A 22,139-nucleotide genomic window follows, 5' to 3' on the forward strand; every position below is an offset into this window, starting at 1 on the left:
ACAGAGTTAAATCTCAGAGTCTACAATTACAGATTGCTACAGCATTTGCCCAGCTTTACCCAAACCTCTGCTCTCATCACAGAAGGAGGCTGTTACAAATCAGAGTATCAGGTGCTGACTTTCCCATTTGCTGTCACATTGATTGGCAACTAATTGTGGTGGTGGAAATTCCAAAGGAGAATAAATAATACATGCTTATACAAATTAGAAGGGGAATTGGGAATGAGCATTGCCACAAAAGTGTGCAGTTGGAGAAAAGAGTTTTGTTTGACTCAGGAGAATAATCCTAATTTGAGATTCAAGAAAGGAACAATTCGCGGAAGTTTGATTGTTTTCTTTGTCTGAAAACTTATTCTTGACATTCTAAAGTTTCAAATGTGGAAAAACAGTTCAATATTCTTAAACCAGGCAATGAGCCACTATATATACTTCTTATTCTGTCTGGTGTGGATGAGGCCATGTTTCTCAATGGTTAAGAACAGAGGTGGTATTCAGCTGGTTCTGACATGTTTAGGCAAATCATTAATGGTGACCTGTGGGTGGGCCCGCCATACCCCTGCCATGCGCCTGCCACGCCTCCGCCCTGCTCACAAACCCGGCTCTATGCTGTCTTATTTAGCCACAATTTTTAAGCCATGTGCATGAGGAAAGCACATGCATGGAACGTCGTGCAATGTGTGGAAGGCACACATGCTCAAAAAGCGAGCATGCATATGCGGGGCAAACCGGTGGTAAATTTATGTGAAACCCACCTGTGGATTTGATACTACAGAAAAGAAATATTGAATAATCTATTGGAGGCCTTTGTTAAATGCCTTATATCTTTCAGAATGTGGAAGATTACCTGTATTCATGGTTACAAAGAGGCTCTGGTCAAAATTTCCCTGGGGCACTAATCTGTAAATTAGCTTGTTACTGACTTCTTTATGAAGTGGTGATATTTCCTGTCTCTTACATAGGAGATCCTCCCCGCCTTATTTTATGTAAGCCGCCCTGAGTCCCCTCAGGGAAAAGGGCGGCCTATAAATTCTAATAAATAAATAAATAAGATCTAATGGGGAGCCAAGAGATGACGCTATAGAAGTACAATACCACAATGGCTGAAGGTGAAGGGCTAAACAAAATCTGAGGAGGTGAGCACAGGGCCATTGCTATGTGACGTGTAGGTATGAGTTCTTTTGCTAAGTTTGCATCTGTGACCTTTCTCCATTGCACCCTCTAAAACTATTTAATGGAGTATAAGTTAATTAGTTACATATATTGGCTGGACAATCAGTTGCTTCAAGGATGAACATTAATCTGAAGCGCTGATTCCAAAGGTGTAGACTCCAAGTATGAACTCCAAAGATACGGGCCAGCTGTGGGTCCTGACAGAATCCATTGGTGATCCCTGTGCTATGAGACTTCCATCAGGTTTGAAGACAGGTGTCACCAAAGCTGATGGAAAACATGCCATGACAAAATCATACCCACAATTATTACTACAATGGACTCGGTACTTTGGAAGGCCACCACCACCACCATTACAGCCTTGGTCAGCAAGGAAGACACAGCGACTGAAAAAACAACACTGAAAATGGTTTGTTGAAGGAGAAACACCATTTTCATGGGGTGACCAATAAAGAGAAGGGAGATCAAGAAAGAAAGCAGGAGTGAAATCAGGAGGATGTAGTTGAGTTTCCGATTGTTGGCTTTTTCTATGGGAGTTTCTTGATATTTAATGAAGATTCCCAGAATAAAGGCCGTAGTTATGGTTATGGATAAAGCAATGACAAAGAGGGTCAGGATGATCCCCAGAATTTCTTTGTAAGATAAGAAAATTATAATTTTAGGGACATTTTTATTTTGCTTCTAATTGGGAATACTGAACATCTGGACACTTTTCACAATGGGCTGCATTTGAAAAACACAAGCAACCCACAATCCCCACAATTTTGTAATGTGGTATAACCTTAAAGATTTACTATAAAGGTTGTCTCATTGTCAGACTGTCTAGTCTTTTCTTTCTTTTTTAAAATATAATTTGTATTATGCATTTTTCTTTATTATACATCACATTTCCATTTCTGCAATGACAGGCTACGGTCGTTATCAACTCTCTTTTAAATATATATAGTATTATGCACTATAATTATAACCATTATTCTCATAGTCATACATTGTAGTCTCTTTTCAATATACACAATATTCAACGTTATAGTTATATCCATTAATCTCATAGTTATACCATAACACTCTATACACTTATCACTCTATATCTCTCATGGTAAATCTATGGCATGCGTGTGATAGGTGGCACGCAGAGCCATTTATGAGGGCACACGAAGCATTGCCCTGGCAGCTGCAGCACACCTGTGTGCTGGCCAGCTGATTTTGGTCTTGATTTTCACCCTCCGGAGGCTTTAGGGAAGCTTTCTGATGCCCCCAGAGGGAGAAAAACTGCCCAATGCGCAAATTGGATGTTTGGGAATGGACCTCCGGGTTGCCCGTTGATCCGATTTTCTCAGGCTTTTTCTTTTCAGGCTTCTTTTCACTTACATATAGGTCTTATGCTTCTAGTTGTTCTTATTTCTGTCTGTCCTTTCTGTCCTTTTGTTCTTGCACTTTCTTGTTCTGCCCACTCCTTTCCCCACCATCACTCTTTCTTTTTGAGCTAAAGCTTTTCTTCTACTTGAAATTCATGCAATTTATCCAAGGTATCGACCTTAATTTTTTTGTCTTGCCAGGTAACCAGAATTCCTTCTGGTATCAGCCAATTGTACGTCACATTATATTTAATCAGTTGTGCTGTCAAGAATTGATACTGTCTCCTCTGCTCTCCTCTCCTCTCTAACTCCCTTGGTATTTGTTTTAAGATCAGAATTTCTCTCCCTTTCATGTCTAGTTCTTTTGTATATTTCATCTCTCAGCATTTCTTGGTAAACCTCACATGCATCTCTTTTGGCAATGTTTGCCTTCTTGTATAGTTTGTATGGATTCTGAATATTTTGTCTAGTTCTTGTACATCATGCTTCTTTTTTCTGTAATACTCCAGCCAGCAGCTCTATCATCACCTCAACCAGAGCTTCCTCTTTCTCTTCCGCAATATTATGAAATATCAGAGAATAAGCTGCCTTTTCCATCGCAACAAAGATACTGTCTCTTCTAATTTTCTATTAGCCTGTGTTGGCTTTTGGTCCATTTCATCCATTTCCCCTCGGTTTGCTCAGCCCTTATTTCTATTTTTTGTATCCTCTATTTATTCTGCGCTATCATTTGCTGGTAGTTCCCTATCTTTTCATCCATATTATGTATATCCCTCTTCATCTCCTCCAATTCATTTTTGGTCTCATCAGGGTATTTTGACGTAACTTCCTGATTTTTGATCATGGCTTCTTGGATCAATAGTAGCATCGCTTGCATATTCTGCATGGAGCTTGACTTCTTGAGGCCCAACTAACACGCCTCAATTGTTGATTAGATGGGATTGATGCCTCCGATGATGTTGCTGATGAGGATGTAGATGAGGTTTTCTTTCCTATCTTTGATATGTTCAATGCAGGGGTGGATTTCAATTCTTTTTACTATCTGTTCTGTGGGCATGGCCTATTTCCTGGGCGTGGCTTAGATGTCATGTGACTGGATGGGCATGGCCAACTTGATGTCACTCACCAGGAGATGTCACGGATTGGGTAAAATGTGGTGAAGCTCACTTAACAACGCTCTTGTTTAGCAACCAAAATTTTGGGCTCAATTGTAGTCATACGTCAAAGACTATCTCTGCCTTCCTCTGCATGGCAGCCTTGTGCTAGTCAACTCCTTCTCCTTTCTGGCAATTTTCCTGCCTGTTAGAGGGACCTAAATAATCCAGACAATGTAAGGTTTCCTGCTGCAGCAGGGGGTTGGACTAGATGACCTCTGAATAGCCTTCTAGCTCTAAATTGCTGTGCTGTTTTTCTTTCTTTTTCCTTCACTCTGTGGGAAGCAACCAACACCCCTCCCCCAATTAAATATTACTTCCAGAAAGGCTCATTCCACATGCCTGCCAGATTGATAATGAGATAATGCATCTATAGAAAGTTTGGTTCCATTCACAAGCCGGGAATCATCCAAACCCTTTTTGAAATGCAAAGCCCATTCTACACAAACCCCTAAACTTCAAAAACATAGAACCATAGAAGAATCCTACCTTTTATCCATTGTTGTTCAGTTGACCCAGAAACCAACTGTTGAATGTCACTTTACAAACTTCCTTTTGAGCTTTTCAATTTAAAGTATGTTTCAATTTAAAGTTTGCAGCATTAAAACTTTTGGATTTCAACTCCCAGAATTCCATAGCCAGCAAAGCAACCTTGGCAATTTTAAGACTTATGGACTTCAACTCCCAGAATTCCACAGCCACGCATGCTCGGTTCCAATTTAAAGCAATAGCATTTTTTTTCTACTTTGCTGAATACCAGTTAAAAAGTGAGATTCCTTCTTTCTTTTTATGTCTTTTTATTTCTCCCTTCCCTTCCTTCCACCCTCTCCCCCCCCCTCTTTTAGTTTTAAAACCTCTTTTCCCTTGCCTGAACAGGGCTTTAAAAAACTTCTGACAGAGGTTCGTGGGCATGGCCAAACCACCATTACTACCGGACTGGTCCATCACGCCAGATTTTCACTATCTCTTATGGCATACCGGAAAGGCCCAGATGGAACCCACCTCTGATTCAATGTACTTGTCATCTCTGATAATCAAAAAGTACTTCTCAAAAATAGCAACCACAGTAATTATTTTTACACAGTTTAAAAATATTTCCCAGACTCCCTGGTGTATCACCTTCAACTCTCTCATATTATATTAGTAAAAAAATCTCAGGAAAGATAAGCCCACAATCTCAAAAGTATGTATGTATGTACATACGTATACGTATATGTATATGTATATGTATATGTATATGTATATGTATATGTATATGTATATGTATATGTATATGTATATGTATATGTATATGTATATGTATATGTATATGTATATGTATATATTAGATTGCAAATTTAATAATTAAAAATTAAGTATTAATCATTACTAATCAATTACTCATATACCTTAAGAGTAAGCGCTTTCTCCATTTCTTCTTCCTTCAGCAGTCAAATTTATAGTCCACATTAAATTTATTCACACTGTTACTATTGTAGTCCTTTGGGAGTCTTTTTACAAAATTAAAGTTCATAATCCATCGAGGCCCCAAAACCCATCAGCTCCCAAAGCTTTTCCCCAAAATAATATCTAGATAGATGTATAGTTTCTAAGTTCACCAAGAATATTTCTCTTCTTTTTTCACTTTTCCACATTCAAATTGTTTAATGTCCTCTCTGAATATCACAAGAGTCTTTATGGAGAATTTATAAATATTGCATCAGTCACTTCCCTTTTGTATGCACTTTTCTGGTCAGTATAGATGGTGACCTTGTTCTTTTTTAAAAGCTGGAAGGTTTCTCCTTAACTGTTTTAAATCCGACATTAGTCCAACAACAATAATAGGAAGCATATCCCTAGCAGTCTTTGATTTTTTAAAAGTTCTTTAAAAAAACTTAGTCTAGGCTTTTTTCTAGTTTGGTCTCCCTTTTTTTTTTACAGTCGCTCTGTTAATCTTTTCCAGATATTTCAATAGCTCTGAAAGCTTAGTTGCCGCTATTCTCATGGAGGAAAAATGCTGCTCCACTCCATTTTTGAATCCCACTTTCACAGTTTTCTAGTGCTATATCAGGGTAAATTTATTTGCAGAAGATTAGAGATTATTCAACCAGGGCAGCCATGTTCCTCTTTGATTTTTATCTTCCTTTCTCTCACCAGCTTTGGGTTGGCCATGATGACCATCTTCTCTCCAGCTGGCTCCAAGGGGTTTCCCTATGTCCTATCAAGAGATTGCCTTTCTCCATATAGTCTTTGGGGCTTCCCCTCTACCTTTGCTAACCCCTCTGGGGTTAAAGTTGCTCTGAAGTTCATGTTGATATTTTATCTATTCTTAATATATATAATGTTATCTGTTTCTCTGTTTTTCTCTTTCCTGATCTCTCCCATGTATCTATCTATCTCATTTATCTAACTATGAGTGATCTAATATTATCCAGCCAGAAGAGATCATTCAAATATATACAGTATTTGAAATAAACTATTTTTGAAACAAAGTCAGAACATCATCAAAGAAAATAATATACAACACGGATATGGTTATTTCAAATAGTTAGAGTTGTTTTAACAAATTTTTACTTAGTTATTATAATTAAAAATTCATATGGAATGAAGAAATATAAGCAACAACACATAAAACATTACTTCAAACTATGTGATTTTATACTGCATGTAAACTGAACAAAAATAAAACCCAATATAAGGAGCCTTAGTGAGTTTTCATCATCAGATGTTCTTTGGTGTTCAGGGCAGGTCTCAGGATTATAATGTAGCATTTGGGGATAAAGATACAGCCCAGTAAACCCAAACTGGAGGCCAGGATGGAGAAGATCTGTACAGCCACCATATATTTCCCCTTGGTGCTTAGGTAGGTGGGGACAAAGGAGATCCAAACACTGCAAAAAACCAACATGCTGAAGGTGATCAGTTTGGCTTCATTGAAGGTCCCTGGCAGCTTCCGAGCCAGAAATGCCACAAAGAAGCAAATGGCAGCCAGGAAACCCATGTAGCCAAGAGCAGAGTAGAACATGGTGACAGAGCCTTCATTGCATTGCAGCAGGATCTGTCCTGGTTGGGAATGAAAGTCAGAATCTGGGAATGGGGGAAAGATTCCCAGCCATATGATACAGATGCATACTTGAATACCAGAGCAGGATAAAACAATAGAGTTGGCCAGACTCTTCCCCAGCCATTTCCTCATGACACTGCCTGGCTTCGTGGCCAAAAATGCAACTACCACCATAATCGTCTTTGCCAGCAAGGAAGAGACGGCAACTGAGAAAATGAAACTGAAGGTGACTTGCCTAAGAAGGCAAGTCACTTTCTTGGGATGGCCAATAAACAGAAGGGGGGTCAAGAAAGCAAGCAAGAGGGAGATCAGAAGAATGTAGGTGAGGTCCCGGTTGTTAGCTTTGACTATGGGAGTTTCTTGGTATTTAATGAAGATCCCCAGAATAAAGGCAGTGGTTAAAGTCAAAGCAATGACAAAGAAAGCCAGGATGAATCCCAACAATTCGTCATAAGATAAGAAGCTTATACTTTTGGGGACACACTGATCTCGCTTCTTATTGGAATACTTGTCATCTGGACACTTTTCACAATGGGCTGCATCTGGAAAAAAATGGTTAGCATGTATCTGTTCCTGCAACTGTAGGAGAATGAAAACCACATCAGAAATTGATTACTTCATTTTCAAGAAATAACATAATATTTCTGCCCAGGGATATCCACAATATACAACATTAGTTAAAATTATCTACACTGTTTTTAAAGGCTGAAGATGAATGTGATTATCAGCTCTCAAATCTTATCCTCTTTCCTAAAACCAAACAAGAAAGTAACAAGTCAAATGCTCACATTATCATACAACCTTTGGTGTCTTTGAAAGATTTGGGAATGCTTTAAGGAAGTTTATGTTTTTCTTGCTTCTTTATCCAACATTCCCCCAAAACAATAGAGAATATTTATTATATCCTGATTGTTTAAATTCTTTTTGGAGCCATCTACTGTACCTTCTTTCACAGAGTATGTTCCTTCCATACACAGAGAACATTCGTAGCAGCAAACTGGGGCTCCCTCTCTCACAAGCTTGGTGTAACCCAGGGAGCAACTTGCTGTACATCTTGAATAAGGCACCATCTAAACATGAATAGAAAGATTATTTCAGGAAAATGTATGAATTCGAAGGGTTTACTGAAATCAATTGCTTCCAGAAGGCCAGGAGCACATTGAGCAATATATATATATATATATATTGCTTTATTACATTTATGACGAGCCGATAGACACAGAATGGAAGCAGTAAGCTTCATCCCATCACTACTTCCATTCTCTGTCCTTCGGCTCGTCACAAGAGACCATCCAGACAGAAACCCAATATTTTTTACTGTTGCCTTTTTGTTAGCACAAATATAATATATGTAATGTATATAATATATATAACATATATATTATATATATATGCCACCCCTGCCCACCTGCCTTGGCTCTATGCCATACTATTTAGGCATGTTTTTGTGGCCCGTCACATGCACGCAAGTGCTAGCGCGCAAGGCCAGGTGCTTGCATGGAAGGGGAGCCCAGAAAGCAAGCAGACACATGAAGGGCAAATTGGTGGTAACAAAATGTGAAACCCATCACAGATGTAAATGGCTTTTTAAGCTGCCCTCATTTCCCTCACCACATCCTTAATCATCTCTTATGCAGTTCAGTGGACTAAACCCTTCATATTCTGGATTGTCTCCCAGACAAATGATCTTTGTTTTCCATTGAAGATGTTTTGCTTCTCAGTTCCATAAGCTTTTTCAGTTCTGACTGAATGGTGGAGTATGGAAGGAATAATATTCCTTGCAGTCATCTGGTTGTTTCTGAAAGTTGTTGAGGCCACTTGGAATTTATTTCCACCATCAGGGTCATCTGAATAGTGCAAATGGGTGTGGAACTTTCTTGCAATTGCTGAATCTGTATCCTTATAGTAAGCAAGTAAACTTAAGTAAGAAATCTGGGCATGGCTTAGCAGTATTAAGCAGTCTGCTGCTCTGTGAAGTAAACTATCAGTCTATCTGGGCTTGTCTGCTGATATGAAATTAACTGCTTGTGTTTGCCTGTAACTCTCCTGCCTTGTGTTTACTTGGAAGAACCACCTCTTGGTATTGTACATTTATTCATCTATTCTTACGTATAGAAAGAAATTAATGATCCGCCTGAATCAGTTATCTGTTTGTGGTTTCTGGATATGAATTGGTGCAACAAACTCTGACAATATCTAATAAATTAATGAGGCTTTCTCTTATTTGGAAATTATCTCAATCATCCTCAATAAGTATTATTTCTTATTGAGCAGAAACAATTCCACATATCCCAGCAGCCTCAACTACTTTGTGAAACTAACTAATTGTGTTTGGCTGTAACTCGCCTGCCTTGTGTTTACTTGGAAGAACCATCTGTTGGTATTGTACATTTATTCATCTATTCTTATGTATATAAAGAAATTAATGAATCCAGCTGAATCAGTTATCTGTGTGTGGTTTCTCAATATGAATTTGTGCAACAAACTCTGATAATATTTAGTACATTATTGAGGCTTTAAATTCTCTTATTTGGAAGTTATCTCAATTGTCCTCAATAAGTATTATTTCCTATTGAGCAGAAACAATTCCACATATGGAGATAAACAGAAGAGCAAAATCCCAGCAGCCTCAAATACTTTGTTAAATAATGTTGGCCATTGGATGGCACTTTGATTGACAGAAATCTTCACTTCCAAGGAGGCTTGTCTTTCTACAGTCCCAATTTTCACCCCTGCATCTGATTTCTTCAAAAGTGATGTCCACTGCATGATATCAAAGCCACCAACAGGAATTCCATTTTCTTCAAAAGAAATCCCATCTCTGGAAATATTGTGATGTTGGAAGTTTCTCAGGAACCTATGAAGCTGCAGAAACATAGAAAAAGCATGACAATTTGAGCCTTTATTCACTGTGATTCTTGCTATTATTCTGGTTTGGAGATACTCTGAATAATTCAACCTCTTCAAACCACCACTGCCATCTGAAACATTGATTCAGTATTTCATGGAAAGTTTTTTTCAGTTATTCCCCAGGAATTTACAAATCTTTTTCAAAAAAACCCTATGTCACATGGTCAAGCTCGCCCTATAAAGTGACATGTTGGGCAAAGAGGACCTCGTACACGACTCTCACTCCATCGAGGACCAAGGACAACTCATCTCAAATGATCTAAGCCCCAGAGCTCACTTTAACAACATTGCCAAAAAGCATTAATAGTTGTTAATCTAATTTTGCAAAGCTTCTTCTCCGGTAACATTGTACTGCAAACAAGGGAATACAAAAGGTTTGCCAGAGTAATTCTCAAATACAGCTCGTCTGCCTGAAATCCACACTCTAAATCAGACATTAATACAATTGAGCAGGTCCAGAGGTATTTCACGAGAAGACTACTCCACTCCTCTACTCAAAATAGAATCCCTAGAATAGGCTTGAAATTTTGGGCTTGGATAATTTGGAACTGCACCAGGAGCAGCCAGAACTAAGCATAGTAGACAAAATTGTTGGCTACAACATCTTACCTGTCAACAACGTCTTCAGCTTGAACCTCAACAATACAGAGGCAAGCAATCGATACAAACTCAAGGTAAACCGCTCCAAACTCAATTGCAGAAAATACAACTGCAGCAACAGAGTGGTCACCACCTGCAATGCTCTACCTGACTCCGTTGTTATATCCTCATACCTTCATAGCTTCAACCTTAAACTGTCTACCATGGAACTCACCCCATTCCTAAGAGGTCCATAAAGGGGGCATGCATAAGCACACAAGCATGCCTACCATCCCTGTCCTACTGTCCCCATTTATTTGTATTACGATACGATATGATATGATATGATATGATACGATAGCAGAGTTGGAAGGGATCTTGGAGGTCTTCTAGTCCAACCCCCTGCTTAGGCAGGAAACCCTACACCATTTCAGACAAATGGCTATCCAACATCATCTTAAAGACTTGCAGTGTTTGGGCATTCACAACTTCTGGAGGCAAGCTGTTCCACTGATTAATTGTTCTAACTATCAGGAAATTTCTCTTCATTTCTAAGTTGCTTCTCTCCTTGATTAGTTTCCACTCATTGCTTCTTGTTCTACCCTCAGATGCCTTGGTGAATAGTTTGACTCCCTCTTATTTGTGGCAACCCCTGAGATATTGGAAGACTGCTATCATGTCTCCCCTAGTCCTCCTTTTCATTAAACTAGACATACCCAGTTCCTGCAACTGTTCTTCAAATATTTTAGTCTCCAGTCCCCTAATCAACTTTGTTGCTCTTCTCTGATCTCTTTCCAGAGTCTCCACATCTTTTCTTCATCATGGTGACCAGAACTGAATGCAGTATTCAGTGTGGCCTTACCAAGGCATTATCAAGTGGTATTAGCACTTCACATGACCTTGATTCTTTCCATTTCCTTCGTCCATGTGCAGGTTCATATTTATATTGCTATCTTGTACATGTTTGACAAACTAATACATAAGTAAGTAAGTAAGTAAGTAAGTAAGTAAGTAAGTAAGTAAGTAAGTATGTAAGTAAGTAAGTAAATAAATAAATAAATAAAGAAGTAAGTTAGCAAGCAAGCAAGCAAGTAAATAAATAAATCATTCTTGAAAACATGGAATAGGTAACACCACCATCTGGTGGCTTTGTAATTGGCTGACAAATTCCATTCAACATGTAGTCCTCTGTGGAACCTCATCCACTTAGAGGGAAGTAAGCTATGGGGTATCCCAAGCTTCCATTTTAGGCCCAGCACTCTTCAATATCTTCAACAAAGATCTAGGTGAGGGAATTGAAGGGGAACTCATCAAATTTGCATACAACACTAAACTGACAGGAATAGACAACACCCCAGAAGACAAGCTCAGCATCCAAAAAGAATAATATAAAAATAACATATTGAAATATTGAATAATTAAATAATGGAAGATTATAACCTAACATAAATATGTGCATTATTATGGGAACAATATACATTTGTGAAATGTAACAAATATGATTATCAATATTCTATTGGTAGTAAAAGGAATGATACCCAGAACATGATTATTGGCATAAAAATAATGTATTGAAATATTGAATAACTAAATAATGAAAGATTATAATTCAACAAAATATGTGTATTATTACCGGAACTATATAAGATTGCCAACTGTAGTAACTATGATGAATATTATTTTATTTATACCAAAATGTAAGACACTCAGGTGCCACACTGTTCACACATTGATATGTTTGTAATAAATTTAAACATAAAAACATGGGGGGGGGGAATTAGAGTCAGTTTAATGTCAGGGTTCCAAGTAATATGCCTGTTAGGTCTACAATTATATTCCTTTTAGAATTTTGGCCTGCCACACTTTCTCTTATTTCATTATGCTGTTTCATTAGTATAGTTGATGGGAGGTGGAATAGACAGGAGTAGAATGGTGGAATGTATTGTTTTCATTCTTTTCTAGAAGTCAAGGTCATCTTTTGTCTCCGCACTTTTACACCTGACTGGAAGCAGCTGGGTGTGGATGCGTTTGTGGAAGAAGAGGATTGGCCCATGTGATGGATTGTGGATGTGGGGACAAGATCATGAACATTTAACTGAGTAGAATTCTGATGTCATTTCCAGAATTTGGATTAACACAGATGTGCTAAGATGTCTGCTTTATTAAATTGGAACTTTAAGGATCGTTTTGCCTTGGACTCTGATTTAATTCTACATGATACTTGGAACGCTGACAATGCCCATATTGCGGAATTAGAAATGGAGAATCAATGGAATCTCAACGGAGAAGAGTTACCTGCCATGGCTTTACAATCTGGAGTGATTGATGGTATCCAGCCCGCATTCTCCTCTTACTCTGTTGGGAGGAAGAGGCAGCATTGAGGACCCAGGCAACAAATTGAATTATTTGGGAAATACTGGAGGAATCCTGAGACAGGATTCTTGCAATCACATCATGGGGTGGGAATTCCCAGTTGTCTTTTTCTCTGCATTTTTTCCAAACTTTCTTAGCTAACAGAGGACTCGAATAGGAACATTGGAATGCTTCCTTTCCATACAATGTGACCATAGATGCATAAGATTTATAGTCATAATGCTGAGTCCTTCTCTTTCTCTGGATGAGGAAGGAAAACAAAGCATGTTTATTTTGGAGATCAACCCAGAGGTCAAAAATACCTACACTGAAAGCTGCCAAGGTTGTTGCAATCCACACCCTTCCCACAGTCGATGTATTAGTCATATCAAATGTTTGTATTATTGCTGCTAATATTCCTGAGGCTTGAATGTCCAGTTGGCATACTATAATTTTTATTTGACTCTTCATAAGAGAAATGAACATTTTCCTTTTCTCTTGGAGGACAGGATCCCCAGCACTTGTCTGCATATTTGGTTCTGGGACGGCTCCTGACAGGACAATGCAAATCCCATTTTTTAGAGAGAGAACTTCCAAACATCTTTTGAATTTTTCTCCTTTTTCATTGTCTTGAGAAAGGAGGCCGATCCACGTCCATTGGAAATGCAGGAGAAGCTGGACAATGGCTGAGTAAGGAGGTTCTTGGTTTGGGGTCAACCGATATGAAAAAGGACAATGATGATTTTGCTCAGCCATTTGGTTGATGGCACTGTAGTTGATCTAAAGATAAAAGAGAAGGTATTGGTAGTTTGTGCCAGTTTTAATGATAGAAGTCAGATGGTAAATCTAAGGGCCTTTTCCCACGGCTGAGAGAAGTTTCAAACAATAACTTCATGAACTTTGCTAGTTCGCTTGATGTCCTATATTTTTGCCTTGTATGCTCATTTGAAACCAGGGAGCTCTGAATTATCTGTGGGTAAGGTTCATGGGTGTTAATCATAGAGCACACCCTCCTGGTCACATTATAACTCACCCATTCATTCAGTCCATTAGTTAATCAGAATAGAGCTGGGGAGTCTTCTAGGCAAGCAGGAGACATTAGACCAGGGGTATCAAACTCAAGGCCCAGATCTGGCCTGCAGGGTGCTTAGATCTGTCCCGTGGGGCTGCCCTGAAAAGAGCCCACGATGCCTCTGCCAGCAAAAAGGGAGCTAGAGCATGCCCCCCCCATTGAGCTCTGTTTTCACTGGTAGAGGATTGCAGGAGGCTGTCTCAGCTGAAAATGGAGCTTGAAAGCCCATTTTTGCTGGCAGAGCATTTGGGCTACCATAGACCCCCCTGACACACGTGACATCATGCTGGCCACATCCACCTTGGCCTCACCTCACCCCAAAAGTAAAACACAATCCAGATGCAGCCTTCAATGAAATTGAGTGACACCCCTGCTCTAGTCCTCAAACAGGAGACCCAATACCATTTCAGACAAATGACTTTCCAGTCTCTTTTTTAAAAACCCCAGTGATGAAATTGTTTCATTGTTTTCATTCATATAATTGATTTCAAATATTTCTATACAAACTCTTTAATTGGTTGAATTTCATTCAGACATTTGAAATGCAGAAGTCAGTCTAATAATCTCCCTTTTAAGCAGACCGAGTTCCTGTGGAGACCCAGGGCAGGATGTGTGTTTGGGGGGGAAGCATATAGGCAGATGTGCGGAGCCCCCAGCTACTGCTACTACCGGTTCACCCAATCTGGGGTGAACCGGCAGAAACCCACCTCTGCTGTTTCCTGCATATAAGTTAAATAGGCAGAGCGACTGTATGCAGCCTTGCTGAACTCTTTTCTTAATTTTGAACCAATCAGTGGTTCCATGTTTGGTTCTCACTGTTGCTTCTTGACCTGCATATAATCTCCAGAGACAAATAAGATGGTCTGGTACTCCCATTTCATTAAGAACTTGCCACAGTTTGTTGTGATCCATACAATCAAAGACTTTAGCATAGTGAAGGAAACAGAAGTAGATGTTTTTTCTGAAACTCCCAAGCTTTCTCCATGATCCAGTCTATGTTGGCAATTTGAACTCTAGTTCCTCTGCCTCTTTGAAATCCTGCCTTTACTTTGCTAGCATGTGAAATGAGTGCAATGGTGCAGTAGTTTGAACATTCTTTGGCATTGCTTTTCTTTGGGATTGGAATGTAAACTGGCCATTTTCAATCCTATGGCCACTGTTGAGTTTTCCAAATTTGCTGGCAGAATGAGTGTAGCACTTTTACTGCATCATCTTTTAAGATTTTGAATATCGTTGCAGAACGAAGGTTTTTGCCCATTATCAGCAAATCTGGGGTTGGGAGGTGACTGTCTTGAAGGAGATACCACCTAAAATGCTGAGATCGAGGAAAAATTATGCCTTTCTAGTGGAAGAGCTCAAAAATCGTCAGATACAGTTTAGATGGGACGCATCAACCGGCATCACATTTAGCTGTCTTGGAAAAAGACATCACCTTAATACAGTATGGAAAACTCAAGATTTCTACACCAACGTACTGATGGGTGGACAACCCTCTTCCTCTAGAACTAGACAAAGAGAAGGATATGATGGAAAGCAAGCCACTCAAGTTTTAACAAGGGAGGATCAACTTGTTCTTTCAGAGGTACAAGATGCTAAAGAACAAAGACAAAACCGTGTGGTTACCAGGCGAATGGAACAGGAATTAAGAAAGCAACATACACAAGACATCGTTCAGGAGCATACAGGTGTTACATCAGAAACAGTGGGAGGAGCTAGGCCAAAGGTTAAATTTCAAGATGTTCAGATGGCTATTAAAAGGTTTCAGGGGGCTAAGGATGGTAACTAAATCCCTAATATGGAATGTTAAGCGATTGGATTAATTTAGCAGGAAATGGAGTGCTCAGTATTGAAGGGTTTGATTTGGTATATGGCTACTTGTTTGCTGTATAATAAAGAGGTGGATGAGAACGTTAACTTGACTTTGCATTTGATAACTGCAGCTAGATTGTTGGTGGTGCAATATTGGAAGAAATAAGATTTGTTTACTAGTTAGGAATGGATATTGAAGATCACAAACTTAGCAGAGATGGCTAAAATAGTTGCATATCTCAAGGATAACTCAAATGAGAGGTATAAACCAGACTGGGAAAAATGGACTGACTATATTCAGGATAAATATGGGTCTAGGAAATTTTAGATAGTTTAGGACTAAGCTCAGAAACGATACAAATTATTTATAGTTAGCCTAGCAAGGAGAGCTAATATGAACTCAAAGATGTTATTAACTCTCTACGTTTTCTTTTAAGTATATCTTAAACTGTTTAGATTAAACAGTTAAAGATCTATACCTTGTATTGGTTCTGGGAAGTCAGGGTGGGGGAAGGTTAGGGGCCTGGGGGGAGGGTGGGAGGGAGTGAAGCTGGAGGAGGGATGTTGGATGATTGTACATGTATACTGTTATTTTTTTTCCTTTTTAAGCATATTGAAATGGAATTATAAATACCGTCAACACAAAAGGGATTTTGTTCAGATGCCGAAACACATTAAGTGAATCAGAGGAAGAGTGGGAAGTAGAGGAGAGAAGAAAGATAGGAAGAGAGGGATAGGAGGGAGGGTGAAGGGGGAAGATGAGGTGTATAAGGAGGAGTGGTAAAGGGAGAGAAGAGAAGGAGAAAGGAAGGGGAAGTATAGTAGAAAATGATGGAGGGAAGTCAGGATATAGAAGAGTTGGAAATAGAGAAGAGTAGAAGAGAGGAAGAGAGGGATAGGAGAGCGGGTGAAGGGGGAAGATGAGGTGTATAAGGAGTAGTGGTAACGGGAGAGTGTAGAAAGAGAAAGGAAGAGGAAATAGAGTAGTATGGAAGTGGAAATACACCAACGAAAGGAAGAGTGGGAAGCAGAAGGGAGAAGAAAAGTGGGAAGGGAGGGATAGGAGAGAGGGTAAGGGGGGAAGATGAGGAGGTTGAAGATAAGGAGGAGTGGAATGTAGAGAGAGAAGAAGGAGAAAGGAAGGGGAAATAGAGTAGGAAAGGAAGAGGGAGGGAAGATAGGAAATAAGAGAGAGGTAGAAGAAAGAGGTGTAGGGAGAGTAGAAGAGCTAATAATGGGTGTTAATCTTTTTGGGGCGTTGAGGACAAGAGGAACTGATGTAATCACTATTTAGTATTATATGATATTGGCTGAAAAAGATTAAAATTAATGAATAAAAAAAAGATTTTGAATATCTCAGCTGCAATACTATCACCTCCACTAGCTTTGTTGTTGCTCAGACTTCCTAAGATCCTTTTGACTTCACATTCCAGAATGTCTGGCTCGAGGTCCGTGATCATCCTATCGTGGTTATTCGGGGTGTTAAGCTCATTCTTGTATAGTTCTGCTGTGTAATTTTGCCACCTCTTTTTAACCTCTTCTGCCTCTGTTAGGTCCCTGCCATTTTGGTCCTTTATCATGCACATCTTTGCATGAAATGTTCCTTTCATATTTCCAAATTTCTTGAAGAGATCTCTGGCCCTCCCTATTCTATTAGTCTTTTTTTCTATTTCTTTGCACTTTCTCAAAAAGTTCTCTGGTCCTCAATATTCTATTGTTTTCTTCTTTTTCTTTCCTCTGTTCATTTAAGAAGGCATTCTTATCACTTCTAGCTATACTCTGGAATTCTGCTTTCAGTTGGGTGTATCTTCCCCTTTCTCTCTTGCCTTTCACTTCCTTTCTTTCCTCAGCTATTTGTAAAGCTTCCTCAGACAGTCATTTTGCTTTCCTGCATTTCTTTTTCTATTGGATGGTTTTAATTGCTACCTCTTGTACAACGTTGTGAACCTCCATCCATAGATCTAAGAAATCAGATCTAATTTTTTAAATCTATTCGTCACCTCTACTGTTCATACCTGAGCGGCTTTGTGTTTTTCCCTATCTTCTTCATTTTAAGCCTACCTTTTGCAACAAGAAGCTCATGATCTGAGCCACAGTCAGCTCCTGGTCTTATGTTTAATGTCTGTATAGCGCTTCTCCATCTTTGGCTGCAAAGCACATAATCAATCTGATTTCTGTGTTGACCATCTGGTGATGTCCAAGTGTAGAATCATCTCTTGGGTTGTTGGAAAAAAGTGTTTGCTATGACCATCGTATTTTCTTGACAAAATTCTACGAGCCTTTGCCCTGCATCATTTTCTACTCCAAAGCCAAACTTGCCTGTTATTCCAGTTATGTTTTGCCTTTCTACTTTAGCATTCCAAGCTCCCATGATGTCATTTTTTGGTGCTATAAGGTGTCATAGTGCTTCATAGAATCCTCTTCAGCACCAGGGGTTTGGACATAGATTTGGACTGCTGTGACCTTTAATGGTTTGCCTTGGATTCAAATTGAGATAATTCTGTCATTTTGTGGATTGTATCCCAGTATTGCTTTTTCTACCCTTTTATTGACTATGATGGCTACTTAGTGACGTGCGGTGAGGTTGATACCTGGTCAGCCTCGGTGGGGGAGGGGAATTTGCATCGCGGGAGCAACCAAGCGCCCGGGTCTGCAGCAAAGGCGGTTGGTGGCTCCCGTGATGCAAAGTGCCCCACTGTCCCCCCCCCCCCGCTGTCCCAGCCTGCATCCGCTGCTTCTCCAGGTTCCGCCGCTGGAAGTCCCGGATCGCCTCTGGGGGAAGGCTGATTGAAAAACGGAGCGAAATTTCTCTGCGGCTTCCCAGCGCTGCCCAGAGGCTCTTGCAGGAGCACGTGTCAGCGGCCGGCGGCCTGGAGCGGCCCCGGCTGTGAGACAAGGGAGCACTTAAAGTAGCCACTGCTGCTGCCGCCACCACCGCCCCACCGGGCGAAGGAGGGGCAGTGGCGGTGTTGGCAGCGGCTACTTTAAGTGCTCCCTTGTCTCACAGCTGGGGCCGCTCCAGGCCGCCGGCCGCTGACACGTGCTCCTGCAAGAGCCTCTGGGCAGCGCCGGGAAGCCGCAGAGAAGCTTCACTCCGCTTCTCACCCAGACTTCCCCCAGAGGCGATCTGGGACTTCCAGCGGCGGAGCCTGGAGAAGCAGGCCAGGGCAGCGGGCGGCAGCATCGGGGATGGTGGGGCACTTTGCATTGCGGGAGCCGCCAAGCGCCCAGGTCTGCAGCAAAGAGGCAGCCTCCTCCTTATCGCCCACTCCTCTCTCCTCTGAAGCACGCCCCGCCCAACATAAGCGTGCTCAAGAAGACACGATTGGCTGCTTCCAAATCAGGAGGCGGGAGAATTAGTGCCTCTTTTCCATCTGAACTTCTTTGCCTTTTAACTCTTTCTTAACATTTAGAAGGCGAAAAATTCCTTATGGAAAAGAGGCCCCGAGTTCTCTCGCCTCCTGCTTTGGTTAACACTAAGCAGACACCAAGCCACTGTGAGCTGGAATCTGGTAGCAACTATCTTGGCTTTAATTATTTAAAAAATATATTTATATTTCTTTCTTTTTCCTGAGGAGACTGGTGAGGCTCCGACTCCCTTGCCTCTAGTGACTGCACGTCCCTGTGGCTATTCCATTTCTACTGAGGGATTATTGCCCACAGTAGTATACCTGTTGATCATCTGAATTAAATTTACCCATTCATGTCCATTTTAGTTCAGTGATTCCTAAGATGTCGATGTTTAGTCTTGTTATCTCTTGCTTGTCATCTCATCTCTGACCACATCCAGCTTGCCTTGATCCATGGATCTTACATTCCAGATTCCTATGGAGTGTTGATCTTTACAGCATTGGACTTTCCTTTCACCACCAGATACATCCACAGCTGAACATCCCTTCAGCTTTGACCCAACTGCTTCACTCTTTCTGGCACTACTAGAATTAGTCCTCTGCTCTTCCCCAGTAGCATATTGGACACCTTCTGACATGAAGGGCTCATCTTCCAGAGTCGTATCTTTTTGCTTTTTGTCCATGAGGTTCTCATGGCAAAGATAGTGGAGTGGGTTGCCATTTCCTTCTCCAGTGGATCACGTCTTGTTAGATCTCTCTGCTATGAGCTGTCTGTATTGGGTGGCCATGCATGGCCTAGCTCATAGCTTCATTGAGCTGTTCAAGCCCCTTCGTCACGTCAAGGCAGTAATCCATGAAGGGAACATATGTATATACATACATACCTACATATAATACATGTGTGTGTGTGAACATAGAGTGGTGAGCTGCAACCCGTTTAACAAACGGTTCTGTGAGCATGCATTTTGCTTGCATGTGCAGCGTTCAAAATACACCAATTTCAAGCTCTGCAGCTCACCTTCTAGGGAAACCCCAGTAGGTAAAACACCTGACTCACAGAAATCCTCTGTGCTACATGAATCAGCTGAGCTGAAAAATGCAGAAATTAAGGACAGGATAGGGCAGGTGCGGGTGGGCAAGGCGAACTGATCACAGGAACTGCATAACTACATATGTATGCACAAATATACACACATACACACAGACACACACACTTCACATACTTTGTGATTTAAAAATTCTTTCAGCTCTTCTAATACTTACTCTCTGACTTTCAATTTATTTGGAGAAATGTGTACAAGTGCTGCCTTCTAGGCAAATCTGAACAATTTACAACTTGGAATTAATTCCATTTGCCTTTATACCTGTGGAATTTTATAGATGCTCATGACATTAGATATATGTTCAAAGAGTTCGGAATCCATCTCTTCAAGAACTGCCAACAGGTTCTTTTGTCTCCCACAACTATAGTTTGGGACGTTCTCCTGTCCTGTAGACAGCACATCCAGCATGGCCTCATATGTCATTCTTGCACTGAAAAAGTTCTGATAGATGTTGTAGCCCAGGGTGATGTTGGGTAAGAGCCAAGGATTCCGGTTGACTTCATGAACAGCCAACAAGAAGGGAAGAATGTAGTAGAAGTTGTTGTCACTGCAACATAAGAAATTTCATCATCTTTCTTTGCTCTATATCAACTATTTATGTGATCATTTTGTTCTTTTTGCCAATGATATAAAATTATTCAATTTTACAGATAATTCTGTTGCTTTTTGCAAGGTGATCTCGACTACGTGTCTGAATGGTCATCTATTTGGCAACTTCATATTTTGATTAATAAATGCTCTGTCTTACCTATTGGTAAATGTAATCAAAATGTCAAGTATAAGCTAGGTGGCATTGATCTAGCATATTACGCTCACTTTGTCAAGGACTTAGGTGTTCTTATCACTGATGATTTATGCTTCAAAGCTCACTGTATCAGCGTTGCTAAAAAAGCATTAAGAGTTATAAACTTAATTTTGCAAAAGTTTTTTTAAAGCATAGATTCACAAAGAATGTTGTTTTCACTTTTCTCTGATTACAAATATACTTCAAAAGGACATCAGTGTGCTTCCCTTCTTATAACTCTCTGTAGCCAAGCAGTAAAACCTTGTATTTCCAAGTCAAAACAATCCATACAGAAAAAAAAGGGTTCAATTTTCAATACACAAAACTCCAATCAACAAATCCTCCCAGCCTCTGAGGAGCGTTAATACTGTTGAAAATCTAATTTCCTTTTGGAACTTTTTTGTATTTCAAGTTAGAAAAAAGAGTCCAATCTTTAAATGAATTAGACAAATACCCACAGCAATGAAAGGGGGAAACTTTAGTCCATAGGTTACAGAGAACAATAAAGGAAAAAACAGAAGAAGAAAACTTAATCCATCCATTTCAAAAGGCTTGCATAAATTCCATCCATAAAAATAGCATTTAAAAAGTAAGGTAACCACTGTCCAAAACCATTCCAAATTTAAGCCTGCCCCTTGATTCTTCTACTCTCTAATTTAGATTAATTTCAACATCTTTTTTTGCTCTATACCAACGATTTATATGACCAACTTAAAAGCAATTACGTTCTTTTTACCGATCACATAAAATTATTCAATTCTACAGATAATTCTATTGTTTTGCAAAGTGATTTCGACTATGTGTCTGAATGGTGATCTATTTGGCAACTTCATATTTGGATTAATAAATGCTCTGTCTTTATTGGTAAACGTAATCAGAATGTCAAGTATAAGCTAAGTGGCATTGATGTAGTAGATGACATTCACTTTGTGAAGGACTTAGGTGTACTTATCGCTGACTATTTATGCTCCAAAGCTCAGTTTATCAGTGTTGCTAAAAAAATGTATGAAGAGTGGTAAATTTTGCAAAGCTTTTTTTCTGGAAATATTCTATTGCAAATTAGAACTTATAAAACTTATTCTAGATTAATTATAGAGTTTTGTTCAACTGTTTGGAATCCCCACCATATGTCTCACATCAGTACAATCAAGTGGGTTCAGAAGTACTTCACGAGAAAAGTCTTGCACACTTCTGTACACAATAGAATTCCTTACACTACTAAGCTTGAAATTCTCACTTTTGATAACGTAGAACTGTGTCACTTGCGGTCAGGCCTAGATATTGGTATATAAAGGAACTTTTACAAAAACATCATGTTCCCCAGGAGCCTTTCCTCTAAAGCAATTTGGAATGAGAAATAATGAATTTGGCTTTCTCAAGGTGAGGAATCAGGGAATGGAAATCATTCCTAGAAAAGACATTGGAGCAGGTAAACTCAATAACCAGAATCCTGGACAT

General features: G+C 39.8%; 2 protein-coding genes across 2 annotated transcripts in view; both read right to left on the reverse strand.

The window, feature by feature from the left end:
• LOC148047768 (vomeronasal type-2 receptor 26-like) overlaps positions 1 to 22,139 on the reverse strand; it is a 35,258-nt gene that overhangs the window by 12,876 nt on the left and 243 nt on the right. The window lies entirely within an intron of this gene.
• LOC148047769 (vomeronasal type-2 receptor 26-like) lies at positions 6,363 to 20,320 on the reverse strand. The gene is made up of 4 exons (XM_087711141.1): positions 20,159 to 20,320; positions 9,438 to 9,587; positions 7,666 to 7,792; positions 6,363 to 7,264 (listed from the first exon to the last, which is right to left on the reverse strand). The coding sequence occupies exons 1-4, from the start codon at positions 20,318 to 20,320 to the stop codon at positions 6,363 to 6,365; spliced, it is 1,341 nt and encodes a 446-aa protein (XP_087567267.1).

This window comes from Thamnophis sirtalis, unplaced genomic scaffold, assembly GCF_051295495.1.
Source record: "Thamnophis sirtalis isolate CommonGarterSnake01/CBP01778 unplaced genomic scaffold, rThaSir2_p1.2 scaffold_3, whole genome shotgun sequence".
Taxonomy (NCBI): domain Eukaryota; kingdom Metazoa; phylum Chordata; class Lepidosauria; order Squamata; family Natricidae; genus Thamnophis; species Thamnophis sirtalis.

What these genes read in the sequence shown, in the direction of transcription:
- LOC148047769 (XM_087711141.1), bottom strand. Translation starts at nt 20,320, where the DNA reads ATGACATATGAGGCCATGCTGGATGTGCTGTCTACAGGACAGGAGAAC. An exon ending in CAGGGGTGAAAATTGGGACT is followed by an intron (nt 7,793 to 9,437) that starts GTAGAAAGACAA and finishes ATTCATGTTTAG; the next exon opens with ATGGTGCCTTATTCAAGATG. An exon ending in AACATACTCTGTGAAAGAAG is followed by an intron (nt 7,265 to 7,665) that starts GTACAGTAGATG and finishes ATTTTTTTCCAG; the next exon opens with ATGCAGCCCATTGTGAAAAG.